The following is a 23,750-nucleotide window of genomic DNA, read 5'->3' as shown; positions in this document are numbered from 1 at the left end:
TGTTATTGTTGTCATGAAGAAGGAAACATGTTGTGGAGAACACTGTAGGCCAAATCCACTGTAAGCAGCTGCAACTCCATTGGAGTCCACATGAACAGTGACACAATGAAGTTGCAGCTGCTGCGGCCACTGGTGAACTTGGCACAGTACAGACAATTATTTCCAATGGAGGTGAATCTTTTAGAGTTAGAATTTCATTAAGACAGCCTACGAATGTAAAATTTAAACTACAATCCAGTGAACTATATAGCTCACTTAGACCAGAAAACCGAATTGAACAGAGTATTAGAATGCAGGAGACAGAATGCCTACACTATGCTAGTAGAACAGCAGTTGTTTCAATGACTGAGTAAATATTAACTAAGGACAATGGAAACAATTACATTACAGTGGATTTGTTCCAGTTCTGTTGTGCTAGTGGAGATACGGAATGTTGGTAGTCTACTTGTAAGTTCATTGATACAACAGTAGTAGGAAATTGGTAATGTAATGATAGCTTTATGGAATTTTGTAAGAGTATTAGTAACCTACCGCATAATTTTCAGCATTGTGATTTCTGCAAAATGGATAAAATGCTCCAACTTGCATCCATCGCCTGCAAAGTTCTTCTGTGACATTATCAAAGAAGCCACAAATATCTGCACCAATCTAAAAAATTATACACGAATAGTGTATGTGTCAAAATACTGTATATACCCTATATGTATTACACAGCATACCACATCTCTTCACATATGCTTGTATACATATTTTTCATTGGCATACTACCAATCTTACAAAGATGAGATGCAAAGTGAAAGGTATAATTTCCAGTGAATAATCAACATATCCTTAATTGTCACAATAGCAAACCTGAGAGAGGTGTTCACCATATTTCTGCCTGACATCTTTCTTCTTTCAGATCTGATCTTACTCAGACCCAAAGCTGTCAAATGGCTTCTGTTCTGAATAACACACAGCCATTATCAAAGATTATTATTTGAAGGTGGGATGTCAGGTATATCTCCTTTTAAAAAAAATGCTGTAATATTTTTCAAAGTGTCTTTTAAACTTGTTTTAATTTTATACCCCAAATGTTATAATGTAATAAAGAAACTTAAGTCCCATTTCAAACAAGACCATGTTAACACAAACTAGGTACTTTTCAGTTCTCGCAGAGTCTACACGGGGCACTTACAGCGAAACATTTTAGTGTGCACTGCAGTTCACACCCCCAGTAGTCCACACTGCAGGGCCATGTAGACGAACCCTTACATTCTTTTGCACATTGGTAGCAGTAATACGAAGTATTTTTCCAAGTAGTTCTGATGGAGCCCAACTAAGTGTGAAGGGCTCTACCTTGCACATCACCTATGAAATTAGTCCACCATCTTAAAAAAAACACCTTCCTTTTCCTATTTCAGTGTGAAAGGTGCATCAGAAGGAATTAGTGGGAAATTAAAAGGGAAGAGAATGGCATGATGGGGAAAGGAGTGGCTTGGTGTTAAATACAATAATTGGAGTATTTTTGTACCTGCACACATAGGGCTTTACTGAGCAACCTGTAGTCACATCGGTCAGTTTACAGTGAATGAAGTTGACTTGTATCTAAATTGGCTATTATGATTCCCCTTCTCCCTAACCTCCATCTTGTTGTCTTTAGATCACAAGCTCCTTGGAGCACCACTCGTGAATGTTTGGAAAACATTAACACACAGTGGGTGCCACCATAAATACATGATTAAGAAATAAATAAATAACATTAAGCAGTCTACAAGATGGCAGCGCAGTACAATCACAGAAATGCAAATCCTGAAGATGGAATTTGGCCATTTCATTCATTTATAAATGACCAATCCTATCCCACTGCCAATGCAGTGGCAAAACACTGTATAATGTCAGCTCATAGAGCTGATGACTGAAGATGAAACAATAATAAAGGGTGACAGATAGCTTGAAACATAGGGAGTAGTATACTAGATCACACCATAAGTCCATCTAGTCAGAAACCCAGCTATGGGAGTGGCCTATACCTGATACTTCAGAGGAGGGCAAAAATCAGTAACAACAGCCTCATAATTAATCCAGCCAATTGTGTAAAGCTGTACATGGCAGATGAGGGTTGTTTGTTTGTTTGTTTGTTTATTCTGGACTTCTGCAGATCACTATTTATGTTTTAAAGAACAAGGTCATGATTTATATTGGTTTTGATTAGATAACAAGCAATTAGATGAAAAGATTGCATTGTTAATTCTTAATCTGTTGCTTTGAAGGGTTATCGCAAATAACTATGTCATACATAAGGTATCCCAAAGAGGTTAAATTCCAGCATTCCTGTTATCGCCCATCTCAGATCATTCCATGTAGCAGCATTATCCCCGAGCCAATGTCCTGTGTATTTTCCTGATCCAGCAAAAGTAGACCTAGAAATCGTAAAGCTTCTTTTTCCAGGGAAAACAGCTTGTATAGCTCTGAAAATTAAATGAAACTGGAATTAATACCACATGGTAAGTGTACTTGAACTCTGATAGATTATCTGTTTTCCATATTGCTAATTAAAATTCATTAATTCATAAAAATAATAAGGCCCAGAGATGTTGTCTCACTTCCAGTTAGCCAGATATATTTTAGCTGAGCTTCTGATATTAACTCCAAATGAGCTATCTTTCTGAAACTGTTTAGCCCACTAAACTTTGGGCCAGATACTCAACTTGAATATACTGGCTTTACTTCAGTGGAGCTGAACCAATTTAGATCAGTTGATGGTCCAACACATTAACTAGTTACCAGTTTGAGTGTAGGAATTTCAAGGGAGAAAGGAAATGTTGAAAACTTATGATTTTTTTAAACCACACTGCCTAAAGAAGCAGAGAACAAAGCACAGAGAGAGAGCTCCTCTATTCTAACACTCCACAATTCAAAATCTGTCATGCAGGACATGTGTGTCTTACTGGAAACTTTAGATGCAAAATGGGACGAGGTGAAGACAGTTATCTACCAGGATAATGGTCCATTAGGCTGTGTTAGTCAGGACTAGAACCATGGCTTTATTTGTTCTTCAGATTGAAACAAACTTGATTGAAACAGTCTTGAAATTACACCAACTTTGAAAATTGGCAGTTCACTAGCACTTTTAAAGACAACACAAATTTTAAGACTTTTTTTGAGTTGAACTTTAAATAGCAATGCAGGGTCTTTCTTTCATTAACCAATTCTACAAGCAAACTGGCCACGTCGTCCTAAATTTTATAACAGGCTAGTGATTTTTGGTGCTTCAGTGTTGGATGCCCAGCTTCAGAAACCATAGAAGGACCTGATTCCCAGAGGGCAGATGCTCAACAATCTCTGAAAATCGGACTCCTTTAAAGAGTTTCAAGGTGGGCACCTAAAAATCACTAATCACTTTTGCAACTTTAGGCCACCTAGTATACCTTTACATAACAATTATTAGAAAGCAGTTCTTACTTATCAGTAGATAGGGTCATGGAATAGCCGTATAGACTGTGAACATCATAGTGTTTTCCCCAGGATTGCACTGCATCCATGCAAAGTGTCTTTGAATACATGAGTCCATCAAGAATACCTTTAGAAAATGATATGACAACACTGGAGTACACCTTTATTTTGAATATTTCAAATCTTTTATGTTAATACATAACAAAATGGAGGGGCCCTTTTTGTTTAGTATTTACATTCATCACAGTGCTTCAAGAATGAAACTATGGGTGCTTGTAAATATCACATCATATGATAGTAGGTTAAGCTAGATTGAGGTACACTGGCTTTATTCATCAGTGTTTAAACTGTGGTACTTTCCTGCTTTGGAGCTCCCTGTACCTCATGGCACTCAATATGCGAACCCTGAACAATTCACCCATTTACCTCTAACGCTTCTATAAATGCAGCTTTTATATCAGAGTGGAGTTTAGTGAATTGATATATAATCTGATTCAGTTTGTTCAGGACATAAAATTATTAAATCTTTTATCATATTTCTATAGGCAATATTAAATACTAGCCACCAGCTCTCTTCAGTGTCATTGCCTTCCGGCACTTAGAACTGTAGCTCAGTAAGGGCTTAACTGTCACCTTGATTGCATGCCTTTGTCGCGGAGTAAGGAGGCATAAGGAGCTTCCTTATTTCCCTGCATGGGTTACTTGCTTTGCTAAATCCTGCTAAGAGGGGAAGAGCCACTGCTCCGCTGCTACTCTTTCTCCAGCACAGGTGCATGGTCTCCTCAGTAGGGAGGGAGAAGCAAGCTCTCAGAGATGCAGTCTGGGTCCTGTCTTGCTCACAGAGCAGCACGGCCATGCACTGTCCCTTGCTTCTGCTAGAGTGCAAAGTGCCAATCAGCTCTGTACAGACATTCCCTGCTCTTTGTTTCTTTCCCATTTTCCCACCTCCTAAATACTGCACTGGAAAAATGCCCACACAGGTTACAACTGTATCTCTGACAGAGTGAAATCTTTCCACTCTTTTCATTAGAGCCATGTGTGATCAGAAAAAAAAGCTATTTTTTACCTTCAGATGAATCTAAAATTCTGCACTAAGTACTAGATGGTGCAGCCCTTCATCGCCTTGCTGACCACTTCTTTGCACAAGCAGATGCACTGAGGCCAATGGGACTACTCCTGTGAACAACTGCTCATAAGCATGTGGAAAGATTGCACAACTTCACCCTAAATTATTGAACTATTGGATCTGCGACAGGCCTACAAAAGTTATTGCTTGATAAAACATTAGAATTCTAGTTTAGTTATGCTTACAGGCCTAAAGCTATTAATGATAAAGGAAAATCAATACTATTGCTAGACTTAATTAAAGCAATGGCAACATTTACTTTAGCAAATGCAGCTAATAATTTGAAAAATGATTAAACATTTTACTGGAAAAAGCCATTTGCCTTCAGGAGTTCTGGAAACAGTACCTAAGCCACTGAAAATAACATACTATATACTCATCTTTTCTGTCATTAGGAATGTTTAGAACATAAAACATAAAAAAAAAAAAGTAAAAATTTCCCTCATCTCATTATAATTGATTACTTGTATCTCACACACACTTGGATTTTTGCCATATGATTAAAAACTATAGACTTACTGGGAGTGAAAGGAGGATAGTTTAAGTTGTTTTGCTGACAGCCAAGTATTGAACCTTTTATAAAGCTGGATACTTCATTCATGTCCTGGAAAAAAAAAATGTAGACTATGATAGGATATCTTTCCCTAATGAAATCCTTATATTTTATTCATCGGATCATTTAGAAAAGGGGAAAAAAAGTTTAACTAAAGACTCACCACCTAAGGTATAGATAGTATAGATAGAATATTATACCCATTTATCCACATATTAATATGGATCCTGATGCTGCAGAGACTTATGCATGTGAGCCCTCCCATAGTACCTTGTGCAAATTTACTCAGCTGTTTATTTGCAAGACTGCACCCATGATCAGTATAAAACGGTAAGGAGTCTGGTGACACCTTAAAGACTAACAGATTTATTTGAGCATAAGCTTTCGTGGGAAAAAAAACTCACTTTGTGGGTAAAAACCTCACTTCTTCAGATCTGAAGAAGTGAGTTTTTTACCCACGAAAGCTTATGCTCAAATAAATCTGTTAGTCTTTAAGGTGTCACCAGACTCCTTGTTGTTTTTGTGGATACAGACTAACACGGCTACCCCCTGATACTTGAGTATAAAACAGTGGGTTTCAACCTTTTTTTACTTGCAGACACTTAAAACATTTCAAATGCCGGTGTGGACCCCTTTGAAAATCTTAGTCTGCAGACCACAGGCTGAAAACCACTGATATAAATGGTATGTATATATTATATTTCACTTCAAGCTGTGACAGATCCAGTCCCAGAATGACACTTCATAATGCACTGTCTGTCACTGGACATTTGAAAGAATTGGGTACGAACTTACATAAAGAATTTTTTGACTCAAAGCACATAAATCTTTTTTATAAACCCCACCGTTTTGCAAAAGATACAAAAGATAGTGGGCCTGTCTATGATATTATGTATCCTGTACATAATACATAAATACAAAGCAACTAACATAAAGTCAAAAAAGTAACCCCAGTGTGAAATGAGTGCCTGTGAGGTCAAAATCAGGCCATGTATAATCTTATCTTATTCTATTACATTAATTGGAGTTACACACATTGTAGTCAAATCAAATATTAACATGTCGCTGTATATTAAGGAAAGGTTTCTGTGACTTATTAAATAGCAGCGTGTACAGGTTAATTGCTTTTACAGTTGTACTTTCTCTTGAAAAAGGAACAGGTCAATTTTGTGAGGCTTTATCGATTGAATACATCCAAGAAGTGAGAAAATAATAAATGGAAGAAAGGTGGGCTCAACGAAAAGGGCTCAATTTTGCAAACATATAAGGCCTGATTCACATCACCACTCTCTGGAAATGTAAAGGAATCTTAAAGTGAGACTTTAAATACCTTCATACAGACACTTAAAAGCATATTATCAAAAAGTGTCTGTTTTTCATAAATTGCTCAAAAGCAACATCTCTTTGTTTCAAGGGATTGCAGAACACAAAGATGTTATAGACACTGAACCATTGGGAACTGGTTCCACAACACTAAAGGAGCATAAAGCATTATAGACCAATTTATATTGGGAACAATTTGCCATCATATTAACCTTCCCGCTTACTAAAAATGAATTATGGTGGTAGTCTCCAGAAGATGGTGCTGTTACACATAATCTAACATGGGTTTTGTTTATTTTTGTTTTTTGTTTTTTGTTTGTTCATTCTGGGGGGAGTGGTTTGTTTTGACCTTATGTGCTGAGTACCCAGTGTGCAGTCTTTGAAGAAATGCTGTGAAGTTGTAAGTATTTGTAATGTAGCCAGTTTGGTCTCTGACTTAATTTCTATACAGTTAATTCTTGTGGCAGAGTTGCTTCCTCAGAACCAGGAACTGAAGTTTGGGCTAAAAGACGCAGCATTTGTGTGCCCTTTCTGGCCATTTTTGTTCAAGGACTGGTGGGTATATGATGTTAAAGAAACCACTTACTCAAAGAAAATAGCAACTCACAGATTTCTGCTCCATCAGAGGACTGATCTACAATGTCACAACAACTACTACCACTTAGCAGAGAGACTATAAATATAATTCTAGATTATGAGAATCAGATCCTCTACACACACACACAGGACCCTCTGTAAAATGTGTGGTTTGCCCTCTTTTAAGCACTCCTCCTGTACGATCAGAAAAGGTTTTTGCTGATTTTTAATATAGTATCAGACAGTAATAAGCTTATGCAGAAATGTATGTATATCTCACTGGGTGATAGCTCAAACAGGGCAAAAATCAAAATTCAACTGACTCTTTCCCATTTTGAATAGAACTTTGACTCTGCCAGCTTTTGTACTGGGACTGCTTAGTGCATAACAGAAACACTCTACTTGCAGTACTGAAGGCTGGGAACCCATGGCTTTATTTGGCTACCTAACAGAGCAGAGAGGGGAAAGCAGTACACCCACAAACAGGAAATAAGAGAGGGGTGGAGCATGGGTGCGACCCATAATACTGGAAAAATCCTGGTAAATCCTTGATGACCACTTCACTGTCTCAATAGTTCTATTTAAATCAATGGAGCTACATGCATAAAGCTAAGGCAGAGCCTTGCACCGACGAGCAGAATGGAGTCTCACTACTCCAGAAGGTCCACTGGGGCAGATCACAGTTTGCCCCCTTGGTGTGCTGAGTGGATCATGAACTGATATCCCCTGTGATGGTGCAGCGTTCTTCCCCCACCCATGTGGCTAGCCAGCTCCACAGGCCAGCACATGGGAGTAGAGACATGGCTCCAGCAGTTCCCTTCCCCACCTATCTGTGGATGCATTGCAAGGTGCTTGCCTTGGAGGAACATCCCAGAATCAGCCCTGTGCTCACTGATGTGCAAGGGGCATAATTTTAGCTGGCCCTATTTCAGTGTTGACAGGCAGCTCCTTGCCTCCTCTCTTCACTCTGTGCCTGCATAAAGAACAACCAGAATCTAACCATGAGAACTACAACAGGCAAATAAAGGTGGCACAATTGAACCCTGAGATAGGAACATGAAAGAATAACCGAAGTCTAAGGATAACCTTTTCCTTCCATATATAAATCTTCATGGTACCTTCAGCACAAGTGTTGGCTCCATGCCATACAGTTTGAGAGAGACGAAGGGTCAGGAAGGGTATTTTGTGATTGTCTGTCAAAATCTGCAGTGTAGCTCGAGATTGTTAAAGATGTCCTCGATAATATTTCCTATAGATGGTGACTGACATGATTTTTAGTTGACATCACAGCACTGTGGCTTTGTATGTACCCCTAAATTCACTATGCAAAAGGTTATGCATGGAAGAACACAGCAAATTTATAAACTTGGCAGTGTGTTAACTCTCAGTGAATCTCCACAAATAAATACACAATTCCAGTTTAAACAACTATATCATTTGCCAGGTAGAAATTTGTCTAAAAACTGATTTGCAAGAAAATTGAAATAGCATTTGTTGATTTAGAAAATATTGATTAACCATTCTAATTTGAAATCAGCAGTTTAAGGTTGTTAGTTATTATTGCAATACGTCTTAGACTCTTTTCTCTGAAGTGTACTAGCTTGTTATGGGCAAGGAAGAGAAAGATTAAAATTGTTGCTTAACGTTTTTATAAGAACCCACTTCCCAGTAATCCCTGTGGCTGAAAGTAACAAATATGGATAAAAGGATTTTCCTCTTTAAACAGTGGATTGACTACCATTGCTATTCTATACTACACCCACTGACATGTTAACAGTCAGCCTGATTGCTTCTTACTTCCAGATTTTATTTTTTGCCCCTTCATTGGGTCATGCATGACCCAATGACCCTTTAAGTACCTAGCATAATTTTGGATGCTGCAATATAACTACTTGTAACTTCTGTTTGCACTCCTGCCCAGAAAACAGGATGCAGGAATGTGAAATAATGAAAGAAAGAACAAACAAATATTATTTCTGAATGTTCAAATGAAGTGAGGGTTTATTTTGGGGCCAAAGTTTGGAGGCTGGGGTCCCAATTCCAGCAAAACACTTCAGTTGGAGTATTCACAAACTTGAAGTTAAGCACATGCTGAAGTGCTTTGCTGGGTCAGGGTGTGTGTGTTAGAGAGAGAATTTTACTGTAGCTAAACTGATACTTAATAATCCAAAGCCCATTGAAGTCAATGGAAAGATTCCCATTTACTTCAGTAAACTTTGGTTTGCCCATTCCTAGACTGAGAGTATAAAGAAACAACTTTGGTCAGTTAAAAGTTGTTTTTCACCAGCCTACCACATTTTTCACTAGAGGTGAAAATATCGTTAGCATTGTAACACTCGTAACACCGGTTTGGAAGAGTTATTAAAAAGGGCAAGAAATCTCATTCACTCTCCCTCCTTTATTATTTTAATACTTTTTGGCAGGGTAGGGTTTTTTGTCGTCGTTGTCATTTTTTGCAGACATTGAAGCTTCCTCTCCCATTTACACAGTTATGACAAAGTCAAGTTACTTTAGATGCACCGTGACAACATCCATAAATATAAATACACTAAATACATTGGATGAAGTCCAATGGCATCAGTGGGGCCAGGATTTCACCCAATGTGTTTTGTTCTCCAGTTAAGAGATTAGGAAATAAGTAGTATTTTTATTTTAGTTTTTAATAAGAAACATCCCTACGGTACAAAGAGATGAGATTGAAAAGATGTTTCATCCTAAACTCTCACTAGCTTCATATGAAAAAAAAGGGTGAATGACTTACAATCCAAATCCCATCATACTTCACTTGATCGTAGAAGAGCTTACATTCTTCCACCCACCAGCTGGTACATTCTGGGTTGGTGTAGTCAGGGAACACAGTCCGTCCTGGCCACACCTACAGTGTAAGAAAGTAAAGAGCAATTGGTTAAACTGGCTATTCCATTAAGAAAGATTTAGCTTTATAATTTATTTCAAACATTTCCATTAGTTTCTAATAATTCTCCCCAGGACATAATTTGAACCATGTTTGGATCTAGTCCTGTAAGAATCTCAGAAAACTCAATGGAATATTTTGTTCTCCAAATGAGGTGGGGGGAAATTACACGGCAATCTTCAAAACTGTTTCAAACTCTACTTTCAATGATTAGTAGTTTATATTTTTTCTTTCAGTTCTCATTTCAAAGAAGCTATAATGGATGCCAGAACTGAAGCCAAGAGTAAATGTCCTGTGTGCGCATACATTTTTTCAGCCTCATTTGCCTGGCAGTCCACTTCCATTTGAAGTGCACTTTTAAATAATAGTGCAAAACCCTTGAAGCAGCTTTGTGCCGGTTTCTGGGAGCAGCTTCCTAAAATACAATCATCAAGAATTAAGTTGGTGAAGGAGAACATTAGCATCTAAGAATATCCATGTTCTTGCATCAATTTAGATGTGGAAGTTGAGCCAATTGTTCTTCCTCACTATAATAAGCCATACTTTACGTTTACTCTGTGTGTGTGTAACTGCATTGACCTCAAAGAATAAGAAAGAATAAGTATAACATACATTCCAAGCACTTTGGGCCAGATCTGCAAAGGTATCTTGTCTAAAGATGCAGAGAGTCACCTAGTGGTATTTTCAAAAGTGCCTAAGCAAGTTAGGCATCTAACTTTCATTGATTTCAATGGGAGTTAGGCACCAGTCTGATTAGCCAATTTTATACCTTTAGGCAAAATTTGGAAATCTGGCCTTTAATCCCGCTTCCATTGAAATGAATGGCAAGAGTCCAATGAGAACAATACTGGTCTTACACTGCATTTTATATAACCAAGAAAACCTCACTTCAAAACATTTCTTTTCTCCTTAATAATATTTTTATCATATGTATTTCATAAAATATGTTCCAGTTACTGTATTTTAAGGTTTGGGACCCAATCACAACAAAAACAAAGAAAGTCAGGCTAAATCTGACATTCAGTCCTTTATTTCGCATCACATTTGTCACTAGCCTATATCACAACATTAGTATTATGAGTATCAGGGGGTAGCCATGTTAGTCTGTATCCACAAAAACCACAAGGAGTCCGGTGGCACTTTAAAGACTAACAGATTTATTTGAGCATAAGCTTTCGTGGGTAAAAACCCCATTCTTAACTGAAGAAGTGGGGTTTTTACCCACGAAAGCTTAAGCTCAAATAAATCTGTTAGTCTTTAAAGTGCCACCGGACTCCTTGTTATTAATATTATATACATTTTGAACAGCTAGAGGGAGGGAGTCGTTTTAATTTCCTTTGATTTTTTTCAGTGGTATTTGTCTTTTCTTCAAGTAATGCACATGTTTCATAGAAATATATGAGAGTTGTCACATCATAGCTGTTATGGGCTCATGTAAATGCTTAATTAGGTGTTTTAAATGTGATTCATCAGCCCAACTTCTTCAAACAGCTCTCAGAATTACTAGGGTCTGCAATATAAATACCTATTCAGGGAGTTTTTAAAACCAGATTATCGACTTGATAGAATGTAATGGTCCATATATCAAGTAAATAGTTATGCAGGCAATTTAAAAATGCATATTCTTTTTGTGATAGAGGCTAACAACTGTGAAAGTTTGTTGTGTTATTATTTCTTTAGACTATTTAAAATATGTTGACATGCCTGATATGTAGTTGATTTAGTTGTTTACCATTGACCTAAAGCAAAAAATGTAATGAGTTGGAAACATCAATTTGTGCACACAATTGGCTCAATCTTCAGTTGCCCTAAGCATGAGCATGAGACAAATTGGAGGAAGAGGCGAAGGTGGTTCTAAGTGATTTTTTCACGTTCATGATCCTGGAGATTTTCAAAGGCACAGAATGGAAGTCAGATGTCCAAATACCATTGAAAAATCAATAGCAACTGGCTGCCAAACTGTCCTTTGTGCCTCAGAAAAATCGCCCCTGTATCCCATTTTTTCCCCTTTTAACACCTAATGGTGTAAATAAAAGTCTTTAAAAAAAAACCCGAATACACCTTACATTCCTAGATACAGCTTTATAAAACAATTTCTGTGAACAGCTACTTTTACTGAAAATTTTAAAAATGGAGTTTGTAACAAACGCAGTGACCCAACCTTATCTGCTATGACAACACATAGTACAGATGGGGTTGCAATTTCCATAAGTAGCTAGTTACCTCTCCAATGAGTTTTGTTTGTCCATCTGATTCATTTACCCACACTGCCTTGTTCATTCCTCGTTCATAGGTAAGATATGAAGTCTTATTAAGGAGAGGGGAGATGGCAATGGCAGGGTCCTAATAAAAATAAACACAAGAGACAGTTGGTAAACTCTTCCATTTTTCTGAAGCATGGCAGAATTAGGCAATAGATATATACAGTACATACAATCTACACAAATTATAATAATAAACAATTATTGTATGCAGTGGAGTCTCATCTTACGCAGGGATTAGGTTCTAAAGGCAGTGCATAAGGCGAAAATCATGTATAGTCAAAGAGAGAGAGAGAGAGAGATGGAAGAATGAAAGAATAAAAAAGGGAGAAAGATGACTTCAACATCGTTATGCGCAAACCGGAGTGCCTCAGAATGGCCAGAAGCATTGTCTACGATCAGCAACACTTTAAAGTCAAGTCTTTTCTCTTCGAGGTACCGCTTGACCTCTGGAATGAAACACTTGGGAAACCAATCCAGAAATAATGCTGCTGTCACCCAAGCCTTTTTATTTGATTGCGAGAACACAGGCAGGAGATTTTTGTTCTTGCCTTTTAGGGCACGGGGATTTGCAGCCCTGTAGAGCAAGCCCAGCTTTATTAAATGCCCAGCCACATTGCCACAAAACAACACAGTCACAAGGTCTTTAGCTGCTTCGAAGTGTAAGTGCGGTTGGGCATTTTCTTCCAGAAGAGCCCAGTCTCATCAGCATTAAAAACTTGTTCCAGAAGATAGCCCTTTTCTTCTATCATTTTCTTTAATTTTTCGGGGTAGGCTTTTGCTGCCTCTTCATTGGCAGATGCAGCTTCACCAGTAGTCTGCACGTTTTTGAGGTTGAAGCGGTTCCTAAAACTGTTAAGCCAACCTTGGCTGGCTTTGAATTCCTTCTCATCAGAAGGCTGTCCCTCTTCAACAGCGCGTAGAGGCTAAGACCCTTTTCTCGCAACGTGTTGCCATCGATAGGCACACATTTACAGTTCATGTCTTCCAGCCATAAGTTTAATGCCTTTTCATTCTTCACTAAACTCTTATCATGGCTCGTCACCTTACCAGTTATTGGAGCACTTGATGCCACGGCTTGACAAATTTCTTTGTTGAATCTTGATGGCACGGATGCTAGACACGTTGCGGCCATATTTACTTGCCACGTTGGACACCGACATACCATCTCTCACTAAGTCCAGCACAGCCAGTTTTTCCTCCAGCACTAGAACAGATCGCTGTTTCTTCGGCTGAGCACCAGATGAAGTAGTTGGTTTGCGTTTAGGGCCATGTTGTACGAAAAATTTGTATCTTTAAATACTAGAATCACACTCAGCGTGGCAAGATGCTCACCGGATCGGCGGGCAGCGATCGATACAGCGGGGGTCGATTTATCGCGTCTAGTCTAGATGCGATAAATTGAGCCCCGAGCACTCTCCCATTGACTCCTGTACAGTACTCCACCATTGCGAGTTATTGTTATTTCTCTTTTTTTTGCCAAGCACGTATAGTTGAATTCACGTAAGTCAAATTCATGTATGATGCAACTCCACTGTACAAGTAATTCTAATAGCAATGTTGTTTCAGTGGTAAAGTGAAATAGTTAATTAGTTCATTACCAGTATAATAATGTATTTTTGTCCATGGTCATGTAGGTCCACAGCAAATTTAGGAAGGTCCTTAAATTTCTCTTGGTCATAAGTAAAGTCTTTCTTCTCCTCCATATAGTCAATATCAGTGTATTGAATTTCCTGAAAGATAGCATAGTTTATTTTGTATATTAGAAACCAATAGCCTGGGGCCTTGAGTATTTTCATATGATTATGTTCTGTTTACTCTGGAGTAAACTTATTTTTGTTATTTTATTAAGGATAGACAGTAAGAACTTTGGCTAATTTTCATACTAACTGTGAGCAGCACAGAGATCATGTAAGCGATGAAATTTATGGGGGAGATTTTCAAAGGTACAAATGGCAGTTTTGCACCCAACTACCATAGAAACTCAGTGGAAGTTAGGTGCTAACATCTCTGCCATTTAGGATCTCTCTTTACAAAAGTATCCCTCAACAAAAGTAGGCAGCTGTAAAGACTGTATGTCTCTGACACTGCAAGGTAGGACAGCTCTGGGTGGTGACGGGGAATGTGCTGTGTAACACACTTCAGTGACGCTCTACAAAGGAGCAACAAGTATGCTAGGCGCTAGCTCTGGGTGTACTACAGCATGTAAGCATGTATCTCACTTTCCCATCTGCAAAATGGGGATAACAGTGCTTCCTTTGTCTATCTCTTGAGGCACTAACTGTCTCTTAGCATGTGTTAAAATAGCACAAACGGGTACTGGTTTCAACTGGGGCCTTTAAGGGTATGTCTACACTGCTGAGCCTCTCAGGCCAGGTCCACATAGGGGGTTCATGTCACTGCACTAAAAATAGCTCTTTAGATAGTGCTCTGAAGTTGTGGCTCAGGCTCTGAAGTCCACCCCCATTCCTAGCTTTAAAGCTCAAGCCAAAATGTCAACACAGCTATTTTTAACATGAGCCCAGCAAGCCGGAGTCTCTTGCCCCAGTCTGGGAGGTGGTTTAGACATACCTTTTGAGCTACTGTAATACAAAGAATAATAACTGTAACCTCCCCAATTTTGACTCTCAATCTAACATTAAAAGTCCTCAAAGATACCGAAGTCTCTATAAGGTTTGTTAACAGCAGTTTCTATATGTTAACCAGAACTAATTTGTAATAAACTACTCCAGGACTGTAAAAGTAGATCCTAACCTATGATTTATTCCTGACCTGCTTCAGCATCCCCAATCGACCCCCCCCAAAAAAAAAATATTTTACTTACATAGGGTATCCCAATTGCTCTGTTTCTTGCTACAACAACTTTCAACTCATCAAGAGAGGTATAATTCCAGCGACTAAGCTGGAATCCAAGACTCCAGTATGAAGGCATTGCAGGCATTCCTATCAGCTGAAAGTTAAGAAATGAAAATTAAGTAAAAAAAGGGGCCTTGCATTTTCAATTTGTATATGTCATTTGTCAGTGCAGGATTCCCTAGTTCTTTACTTCTCTGAAAGTGCTTATAAATTACTCTGATTCATGTCTAGCACTTGGAACCATAATGGATATTATGCAGTTACAACTGTAAAGTTTTTCCATATTTACTTTTAAAAACTACAAACTTAAATTATAAAAACTACAAACTTAAATTATTTGGATCAATGAAGTTGTGCATATTGCTAGTACTATGGGACCACATAATCCTTATAGCTATTACTCATCTTCCCTCTCCCTCTAGCCCTTATTCAATTTTACAATCACTTCTTGTTTCCTATCTTAAACTAGACTGTAAGCTCTACAGGGTAGAGATTGTCTTTTATTATGTGCTTATACAGCACCTAATACCTAATAGGGAGCTTTGATCCTGAATTATGCCTTTGGGCACTATCACAGTACAAATTATAACAATAATAATTATGATTTGAGATGCAACCAATTAATTATTGAAGAGGGATATCAGATTTTAAGTCATAAAGACAAACTATAGAGGAAGAAATATCACTATGGAAAGGACAGCAAGTGTACATTAAAATACTGGAGCATATGAGAAGTCAGGATTTTAGGACTGTATTACCGTGGATAAGTATATTAATAGAACTTGGGCCCAGAACCACAAAAGGACTTAGGCATTGCAACACTCAGTATTGCAGTGCCCCCAGCCGGGAGGGGGGGTCCAGCTGCCCAGCTGCCCAGAAGCTGTGAAATTGACAAGACAGCCAATAGCCCATGCAAGTAACACAGTATCTACACTGACACTGTGTCGCCCTAACTACACTGACATAAACCTTACTCCTCTTGTGGAAGTGGAATTATGTCAGCGTAGTACGGCACTTACTTCAGTGAGGGGAAGACTGTAGTGTAGACACTGACGTAATTAGGTCAACAAAAGCTGCCTTACATCGACCAAACTGTGTAGTATAGACCAGCCCTTTGTTAGGTGCCTAGATGCCTTAGAATGTGATCCACAAAGCCAGCACAGTAGGGGAGGAGCTGCCTAAGGTAACCAGTGGGAGATGCCACAGGGGAGGCATATCTTAAACCCCAACCCTCTCACAGAGATGATTGCCTAAATCCAGGCTGCAGGGAGGTGCCTATATCCGCTAGCAATCCATGAACCAGGGGAAGATAGGTGGTCCTTAGCCAACTTGCATCTAGGACCCAATCCCATAGTATGCCCACCTAACTCAACACAAAACAGAGAGCTGGGGAGAAGAAGGAGGCAGCCCTTACTTATATCCTTTATTCCACACACCGGGGATATGGAAGACCAAGGATTCAAGTCCCCCCCTCTGTCTGATGAGAAGAAGAAATTTGAATGGGGATCTGCCACCTCTCAAGTGAGTGCTGTAACCACTGGGCTATGGAATATTCTGACGTGAGTCTCCCTCCATCTCTCCAATTGAAGTCGTTCTACCTTAATTAAATAATTGAAATAACTGAACTAAATATTAATTGGGCCACAGAAACAGGGAGACTGACTCTACAGTCCAGTGCTTTGCCTGAGGTCACCCTGCACTCTTGCGTCCCAGTTCCAGAGCTCTGTGCACTAGGCTATACTGCCTCAGTAAGTTTTCAAAAGGGACAAGGTGATATTATCTCGCCCACCTTGCCTCTCTAATATCCTGAGAGTGACATGAGAGAGTACAACTACCCTAAGTTTTCAAAAGGCATTTTATGTTATATAAGAGCATTCCTTGAAAATGATGTTGATCTGAACAAAGGGAAACCACATAAAAATAATGGCTAATGTTATTAGCATTACGGAAGGTTTAGAGAAGCATTGGCGGTTTGTCATTGATAATGGAATCTTTACACTATGGGAAAAAGGCCAGGGAACAAAGGGCAGCGCTCTCTTTACAGACTGTTACATGCCTTTAAGCATCCTTTGAAACATTTCATTGCAATATAATCACAACAAATACAAAATGACTAAATATATTATGATCATGCTAGAGTGTATCTATCAGCACCTACATTATTTACAGTACTGCCTCATCTGATATAAACATACCTTTACATACTCTTGAACAACTTGCTCTGGAGTGTCTCCTAAGAAGACATAAAAATCTAGAATTCCACCAGTTGTTCTATAAGTTGCTGCTGGGGCAGGCTGGAGAACAAATTCTGTCAGAAAAGGAATTATAGAGGAAAGTTTAAACATTAGCTAAACAGTCAATGTATCCATTCAATGTTCGCATGAAGGATAAGTAAATGAGTTCAGAAAAAAACAAGGACAACCTCAATCATCACTTGAAACCAAATGGAAGTTGTGAAATATTCAGATTTTATTTTATTTGACATGCCTTTGCAAAGAAAAGGGAATCTCTAGAAAGCCAGTGAGGAAGCCGTTTCTCATGAGATTTTCAATGCATCTTCTCAAAAGACTTAGACAGTTCTGATAAGCAGGGATAGTTGTGTATGTTGATCTAATGAAAAGCAACACTATGATCCTTTCATGACCTGTCCATTACCAATTGAGGCCTTGATCCTGCAATGCATTGCACATGGGCAGATACCTGCACAGAGCACTATACTCTTCAAAAGGGCTCCAGCCATAGGCAAATACATTGTGGAAGTAGGGCCTTATATGTGATCCTAAAGCTAGTTGTAGAGTAGCCATTGTTCACCTTAAGTATATTTAACATTGCTATCTTTATTATTATATATAGCTGCTGCTTGATATTTTTAAAGACACAGTTTCCTGTCAAGTTTTACACGTGTAGCTGTGCTAAAAACGCATGCCTGATTCTGACCTTTAAATCAACTGACTTTTGGTTCACTGTGTAGCAATCCAGCAGATAATTTTTTTTTTTTAATGTTAAGCTGTAGCAGTTAGAAATAGTTATAGAGAAGTCTTTCTTACCCATGGCATTACTGTTCATTAAGAACACACCAAAAGAGGCTCCACTGTTATTTTCCAAGCACAAGAAGAAAGTGTGAGCTCCATATAAGTTATGAGTGCCCTTAAAATAAAAGAGAAGGAAAAGAAGAAAATTAAAACCCAATAGGCACACAGATTGATACATTTTGAAAATTTCCTGGAGAGATTCAAACTGAAACTGCTGATCATATCTGCTAAAGAAACAAACAAAACCCCTGATTTTTTCTTATATTTTTATTTCCTATTTTCTTGCATTTTTCTCCTTTACAGGGATGTTTTCTATTCACCAATAAATGGAAAATCAGTACACAGACAGTTTGCTTAAAACATGCAGATAAAATAAGTAGACAGACATGACAGACCTTTTGATAAGTATGCATGCATCCCAATAATGTTTTTGTGAGCTATATGTGCACATCAACTCGACAATATACTTCACATGCCATTCAGGGCGTACATATATCCATATGTATTCAATGAAAATAAGAGAGCTTTGTTTCTTTTTAATTACATGACTATCAATATTTGTTTCTTCTATCGTTAGCAACAAAAAAAACTTGTGAACTGATAACAGACTTTGTCATAGTCGTCCTCCTTTCCTGCAAAAGAATGATCAGCACAAACGACACTGTGGATAAGATCCTCAGGAAAAGGAAATCATTGTAATTGCATTGATTTCAATTGAGCTATGCTGGTTAACACAAGTAAAGATCTGGCCCCACAGCTCCACCCACCAAGAATCAAAGTGAAGCAAATAGCAGGCTGTAGAATTAGTAGAGATTAACCAAAACCAGAATCATTTATCCATCTGCCACTGAAATGTGTAAAGGGACATGCCATACCCTTGATTTTGGTTTTGCAAAACAAAATCAAGACTTGTGGTTTCACTGAGTCACAGTGGTTTTGCTGAGTGGGTTTACAAAGAGAGTGAGTCTGTAGTAATTAGACCTCACCTGTGTATAATTAGCTCCTCCTACCTAATTCCCGCAAGGCTGACCAGCTTCCAAAGGAAACAGATAATGGAAAAAGTAAGGCAGCAGAAAGGTAGAGTGAGGGCAGGAAGTCCTGTGACACGTATCTTCATAATTAGTCTGTCATAAATCCCCTTTTCTCCCTTCCTGTGAAGGATAATTCAGACCACCACCCAAATCCCTTGGGAAATTAAACCACCATACTAGAAGAACAGGCATGCCTCAGAGCTGGTCCTACATAATACTTAGAGAAAGCAGTTGCTACATTTGTTCCACCAATGTAGCTATACTCCCTATAGAACAGTGAGAGAGGGGCCATGGACGTACCTCCAGACCCTCTCTATGGCCTGGTTGCTGCAGTCAGTACTGGCTGGCCTTCACTTGCCTCTGCTTGAGAATTAGGACCAGATTTTTTTAATGGTAGTTGGGTGCCTAGTGATATTTTCAAAAGTATCTAGGCCCCTAACTTCCACTGGTACTTTTGAAACAACTTCTAGGGACCTATATGCATCTTTAGGTGCCTCAACACCTTCTGAAATCTGGCCCTTACGCCCAGATCCACAAAGGGATTTAGGAGCCTAAGGCCAAATTTAGATACTATTGTGATCTACAAAACCCCTTCTCATCTGCCACCTAACCCTTTAGGTGACTAAACTCACCAGGCACTTACATTTACATTTCCACTGTAGAAATCCCCTAGGTACCTAAGTTTCTGCCTGTGGTCAGATGCACTACTACCTCAAGTGAGCTTCCAGATGCCTCTCTCATGCCTAAACCTTATTGTGATTCACAGACAAGGTGGAGATATGCCTGCCTGTGGGGCCCGATTCAATAGATGTGCTCAGAGCACATCTAACCACACACACACACAAAAGCTAGGGGGATGGGGAAAGAGAAGAAAGAGACAATCTCATTTATAACCTTAAGTCCAGTGGGTAGGGCATTGAGCTGGGATGTGGGACACCATGGTTCAATTCCCTCACTCTGCCAGGAGTTTCTTACCTCTCAGATGAGTGCCCTAACCCTGGGACAGTGCGATATTCTGTGGTGGGCCTTGGGCCTCTCAATCTTCTGTTGTTCCATTTTGTATTCAATAACTATTAAAATGTTTATTGGGCCAGAGAAAAAGTGAGTGTGACTCTACAGTCCCTTGGCACAGTGGAGAATTGAACTGGGGCTCCCATATCTTGGATAAGTACCCTAACCACTAAATTAAAAGTTATAGGGAGACCACTATTTCCCTCTTCCACCTTTCCCTCATAAACACCCACATACACACATAATTTTGTGAGGAGCTAGGCAGGAACTGAGGCTGTTTTTAGAGCCTAAGCCATTCTCACAAGAGCGCCTAACTCCAGTAGAGAGATTCCCAGCAGTTGACTGCAAGGAAACATAGGCAGCAAACTTTGAGAGGGGTGGAGCTTACGACACACCATTCTCATCGGCATCTCCCATTGGATAGCTTAGGCACCTTCCCACATAGTGTGCTAGCTTTTCTGGATCCCCTTCTCAGGCATCCCTCTCTCCATAGGCAATGTATAGGTGCTTAAAAAGCTCAGCATTGCAACACCTAAGTCCCTTTCTGGATCGAGGCCTAAGTGACCAAATAATGGCTGCCACCTGTACCGTGCAATGAGGGGGAAAGGATTCTATGCACTGACTCCTCCTCTAGTATACTCATGCAGGACAGCCATAATTTAGCTGTATAGCAACCCAATCTTGCACTCCTTGCTCAGACAAAACTCCCACTGAAGTCAACTGGGAGCTCTGCCTGAATTACAACTGCTGGATCAAGACCACAGATTTCAAAATCTGAACTAATTGCAAACAGGTAAGGTTTTCCTTAAAGGCTGGTAGTCAAAGAGATAGGTTTGAATACTCAATAGAGGCCCTGATTCAGCAAAGCATGTGCTTAAAATTAAGCACCTGCCTCAGAGCTTTGCTGAATTGGGCCAGAATGATGAATGGTCTTCATTAAAAGTTATATTGATTAGTTTAGACAAAGCGCTGTTCACGCCGGTGCTTTCGTCGGTAAAACTTCTGTCGTTTGAGGGTCTTTTTTTCCACACCCCTGAACAACAAAAGTTTTACTGACAAAAGTCCAGTGTAGACAAAGCCTAAAAGATTTTATATATGGCAAGAGATATGTTTGTTATTAGTAAGCAGTCCTTCATTAATAAGTTATTTTTCTGTTGATCCATAATGGTTAAAATCTGTCTACGTACCAACACCTATCTGATCCTTATCTGCTTATTTGCAAATAGTTCACTAGAGTGCTTACAATCCTTTGCAGCCATTTCCCCTTGTTCAAAGGTTTATGGTAAGGGAGAACAAATACCAAGAAACACCACCACCACCACCACAGTGAGATATGAATGTCTACACCCCCAGAAGAGCAGATGAGGTTAAGTGTGGGAATATATGGTCAGAAAAAATGACAATCAGAAAATGAATATCATTTTTTTTGAATCAGAACCTTTTATCTGGCACAGCTGACTTTACACCACTCATACTCAGTAGCCTTTTAGTTAATAAGGCATTGTGGGTCAGGAATCTGAAAGTGCAGTACAGTTCGTCTTTTGTGTGCAAGTGTCAATAAAGCTTGGAACAAAGCCTAGAGGGTGTCAAAGCTGCTAGCAAGAATCTTCAGTTATATTTATTAGAAAATGGGTGTCCAGGAAACCAAGATTCAGGGCAGACAGTAATAAGGACTGGAAACAAATAGCTGTTGACATCCATGACTTACCTTGCAAAGATTCAGCCTCTAAATGAAACTTTACTATTATATGCTTAACTCTGTTGTCATTAAACTGAGAATGCATGTGTCATCTTTATTTGCACGGAGCACCTCTTTGAACATATTGTTATCTGTTTAGTTTAGTAGTTGAAACTAAAGACTCATATTAATGTTTCTCAACTTACCCACTGATTCTCAACATTTCAAATAAACATACAAATCAAAATATTTCTAACTTTTTTGTGAGGCTTTTTTTCCAATTAGTAACATCTAGCATTTAGCAACCGCATTGTGTGGCTGACAAGTCTTTAAAGAAAAGCTCAACCAGACCATGCTAATGACTGGCTTTTAAGAAATATCCAATCCATCGTGGATAGCAAAAACTAACAACATTTTAAAATGTGTTTAATGCATAATCACTCTTAATTCTCAGAAACCACTTGCTAAGACCAAAGCATAATAAATTAATCATTCCTTACTCCATTGGGGAAAGCATCTCTGGTAAAGATTGGCCACGTTCTCCAGTTAACATCATGCCGGTATTGTGTGTGGACGTGTTCTCCGATTCCATAAATGTTTCCAGTGGGCAGTTTGATTGAGAGCTGTAAATACTGGTCAGCATACTGAAGTGGTCCTATGCTAGTATTGAACCTGATTAAACAGTGTAAAAAACAAAACAAAAAACCCCACATTATCTTACTGATACATGGAAGGACTGCTATGGCAAAGCTATGTGCTATGTCTCCATAATACACATGTATTATCTGCCAGTTTTATGATTTTTTTCCTCTAGGGCTCTTTCTTTTTTAGTACAACACAAACAAACAAAAACAATATTTAACAAAGAGTACAGACCACAGTCTTAAATAAGCTATCACTAGGGGCTTTGCCACAAGCCCCAGGAACAGACTAACCCACTGAGGTTCAGATAACCTATTCCCCTCTATGGACTATGTACCTAGGAGGTCCAAGTACAGAACAGGGACAGCAACCTGTATGGGCTGCTATTCTCCTTCTTGCACAGGTGAGCATGGAGTAAGCAGCCAGAGATCTGAATTGGGCAGAGCTGTGGTTCTGCCCCCGCTGTGCTGGCCAGCGCAGCCATGCTGTCATGGAGGGGGAAATGATTCACTATTGGTACAAATCTGAAGCAGGTCAGGGTTAGATTTATGGCTCTCAGAGTCATAATTCCCTCCCTGGTGTGCTCCTTACGCAGGGTAGATTATGAAATGGAATTTTGCTCCTTGATATTTAAATGCTCCAAATCCATTAGACTGTTCTCATAATCCCTTCGCGATTTTTGGACAAAGCAGCGGCTAAGCTATTCAATTTGCATCCTTATTTCTAAAACATTAAAAATATTGGGGAGCTATTGAGACATAGCTGGCAAAACGAGAGACCTCTGGGAGAAGGAGAGATGCTGGCTCATCCCACTTTGAATATTTAACACCATTGTAAAATTTGTCTTACTGCATGGCACAGAAACTAGGAGACCTGAGTTTTCATAAACAGCTGCCTTAGACAAATCCTTAGTATCAGATGCCAAAAATCCCTCACAAACGAAGATGGCTTGGAAATACATTGAGGAAAGGCCTGACTAACTTAACAAGGCAGGCGTTGGATGGGTACCCCCAGGGCAAGAGGTGATGAGGTAGACCAAGCATAACATGGAAATGCACAGAAGAAGCAGAATTGACAGCTATCAAAATGACATGGGAAGAAGGTAAGACTACATCAAGAGACTATCCAAGGCCAGATCTACACTACACACTTACTTCAGTAGAACTACATCGTTCAGGGTGTGAAAATCTACACCCCTGAGCAACAGAGTTATACCGACCTTCACCACCCAGGTAGACAGCACTAGGTCAGTGGGAGAGCTTTTCCCGCTGACATAGCAACTGCCTCTCGCAGAGGTGGAGTCGCTAAGTCT

At 39.2% G+C, this 23,750-nt stretch overlaps 1 protein-coding gene across 1 annotated transcript in view; it reads right to left on the bottom strand.

The window, feature by feature from the left end:
• The window catches only part of SI (sucrase-isomaltase), a 139,503-nt gene that overhangs the window by 97,314 nt on the left and 18,439 nt on the right, over nucleotides 1-23,750 (bottom strand). The window contains 11 exon segments of the mRNA XM_077826868.1: nucleotides 532-648; nucleotides 2,279-2,450; nucleotides 3,445-3,562; nucleotides 5,081-5,165; nucleotides 9,775-9,888; nucleotides 12,151-12,270; nucleotides 13,790-13,921; nucleotides 15,013-15,138; nucleotides 17,240-17,352; nucleotides 18,092-18,191; nucleotides 22,297-22,468. Of these exon segments, the coding sequence (XP_077682994.1) occupies nucleotides 532-648; nucleotides 2,279-2,450; nucleotides 3,445-3,562; nucleotides 5,081-5,165; nucleotides 9,775-9,888; nucleotides 12,151-12,270; nucleotides 13,790-13,921; nucleotides 15,013-15,138; nucleotides 17,240-17,352; nucleotides 18,092-18,191; nucleotides 22,297-22,468 (1,369 nt within the window).

Source organism: Eretmochelys imbricata, chromosome 9 (assembly GCF_965152235.1).
Source record: "Eretmochelys imbricata isolate rEreImb1 chromosome 9, rEreImb1.hap1, whole genome shotgun sequence".
NCBI lineage: Eukaryota > Metazoa > Chordata > Testudines > Cheloniidae > Eretmochelys > Eretmochelys imbricata.
This window is presented reverse-complemented; position numbering and strand designations above follow the sequence as displayed.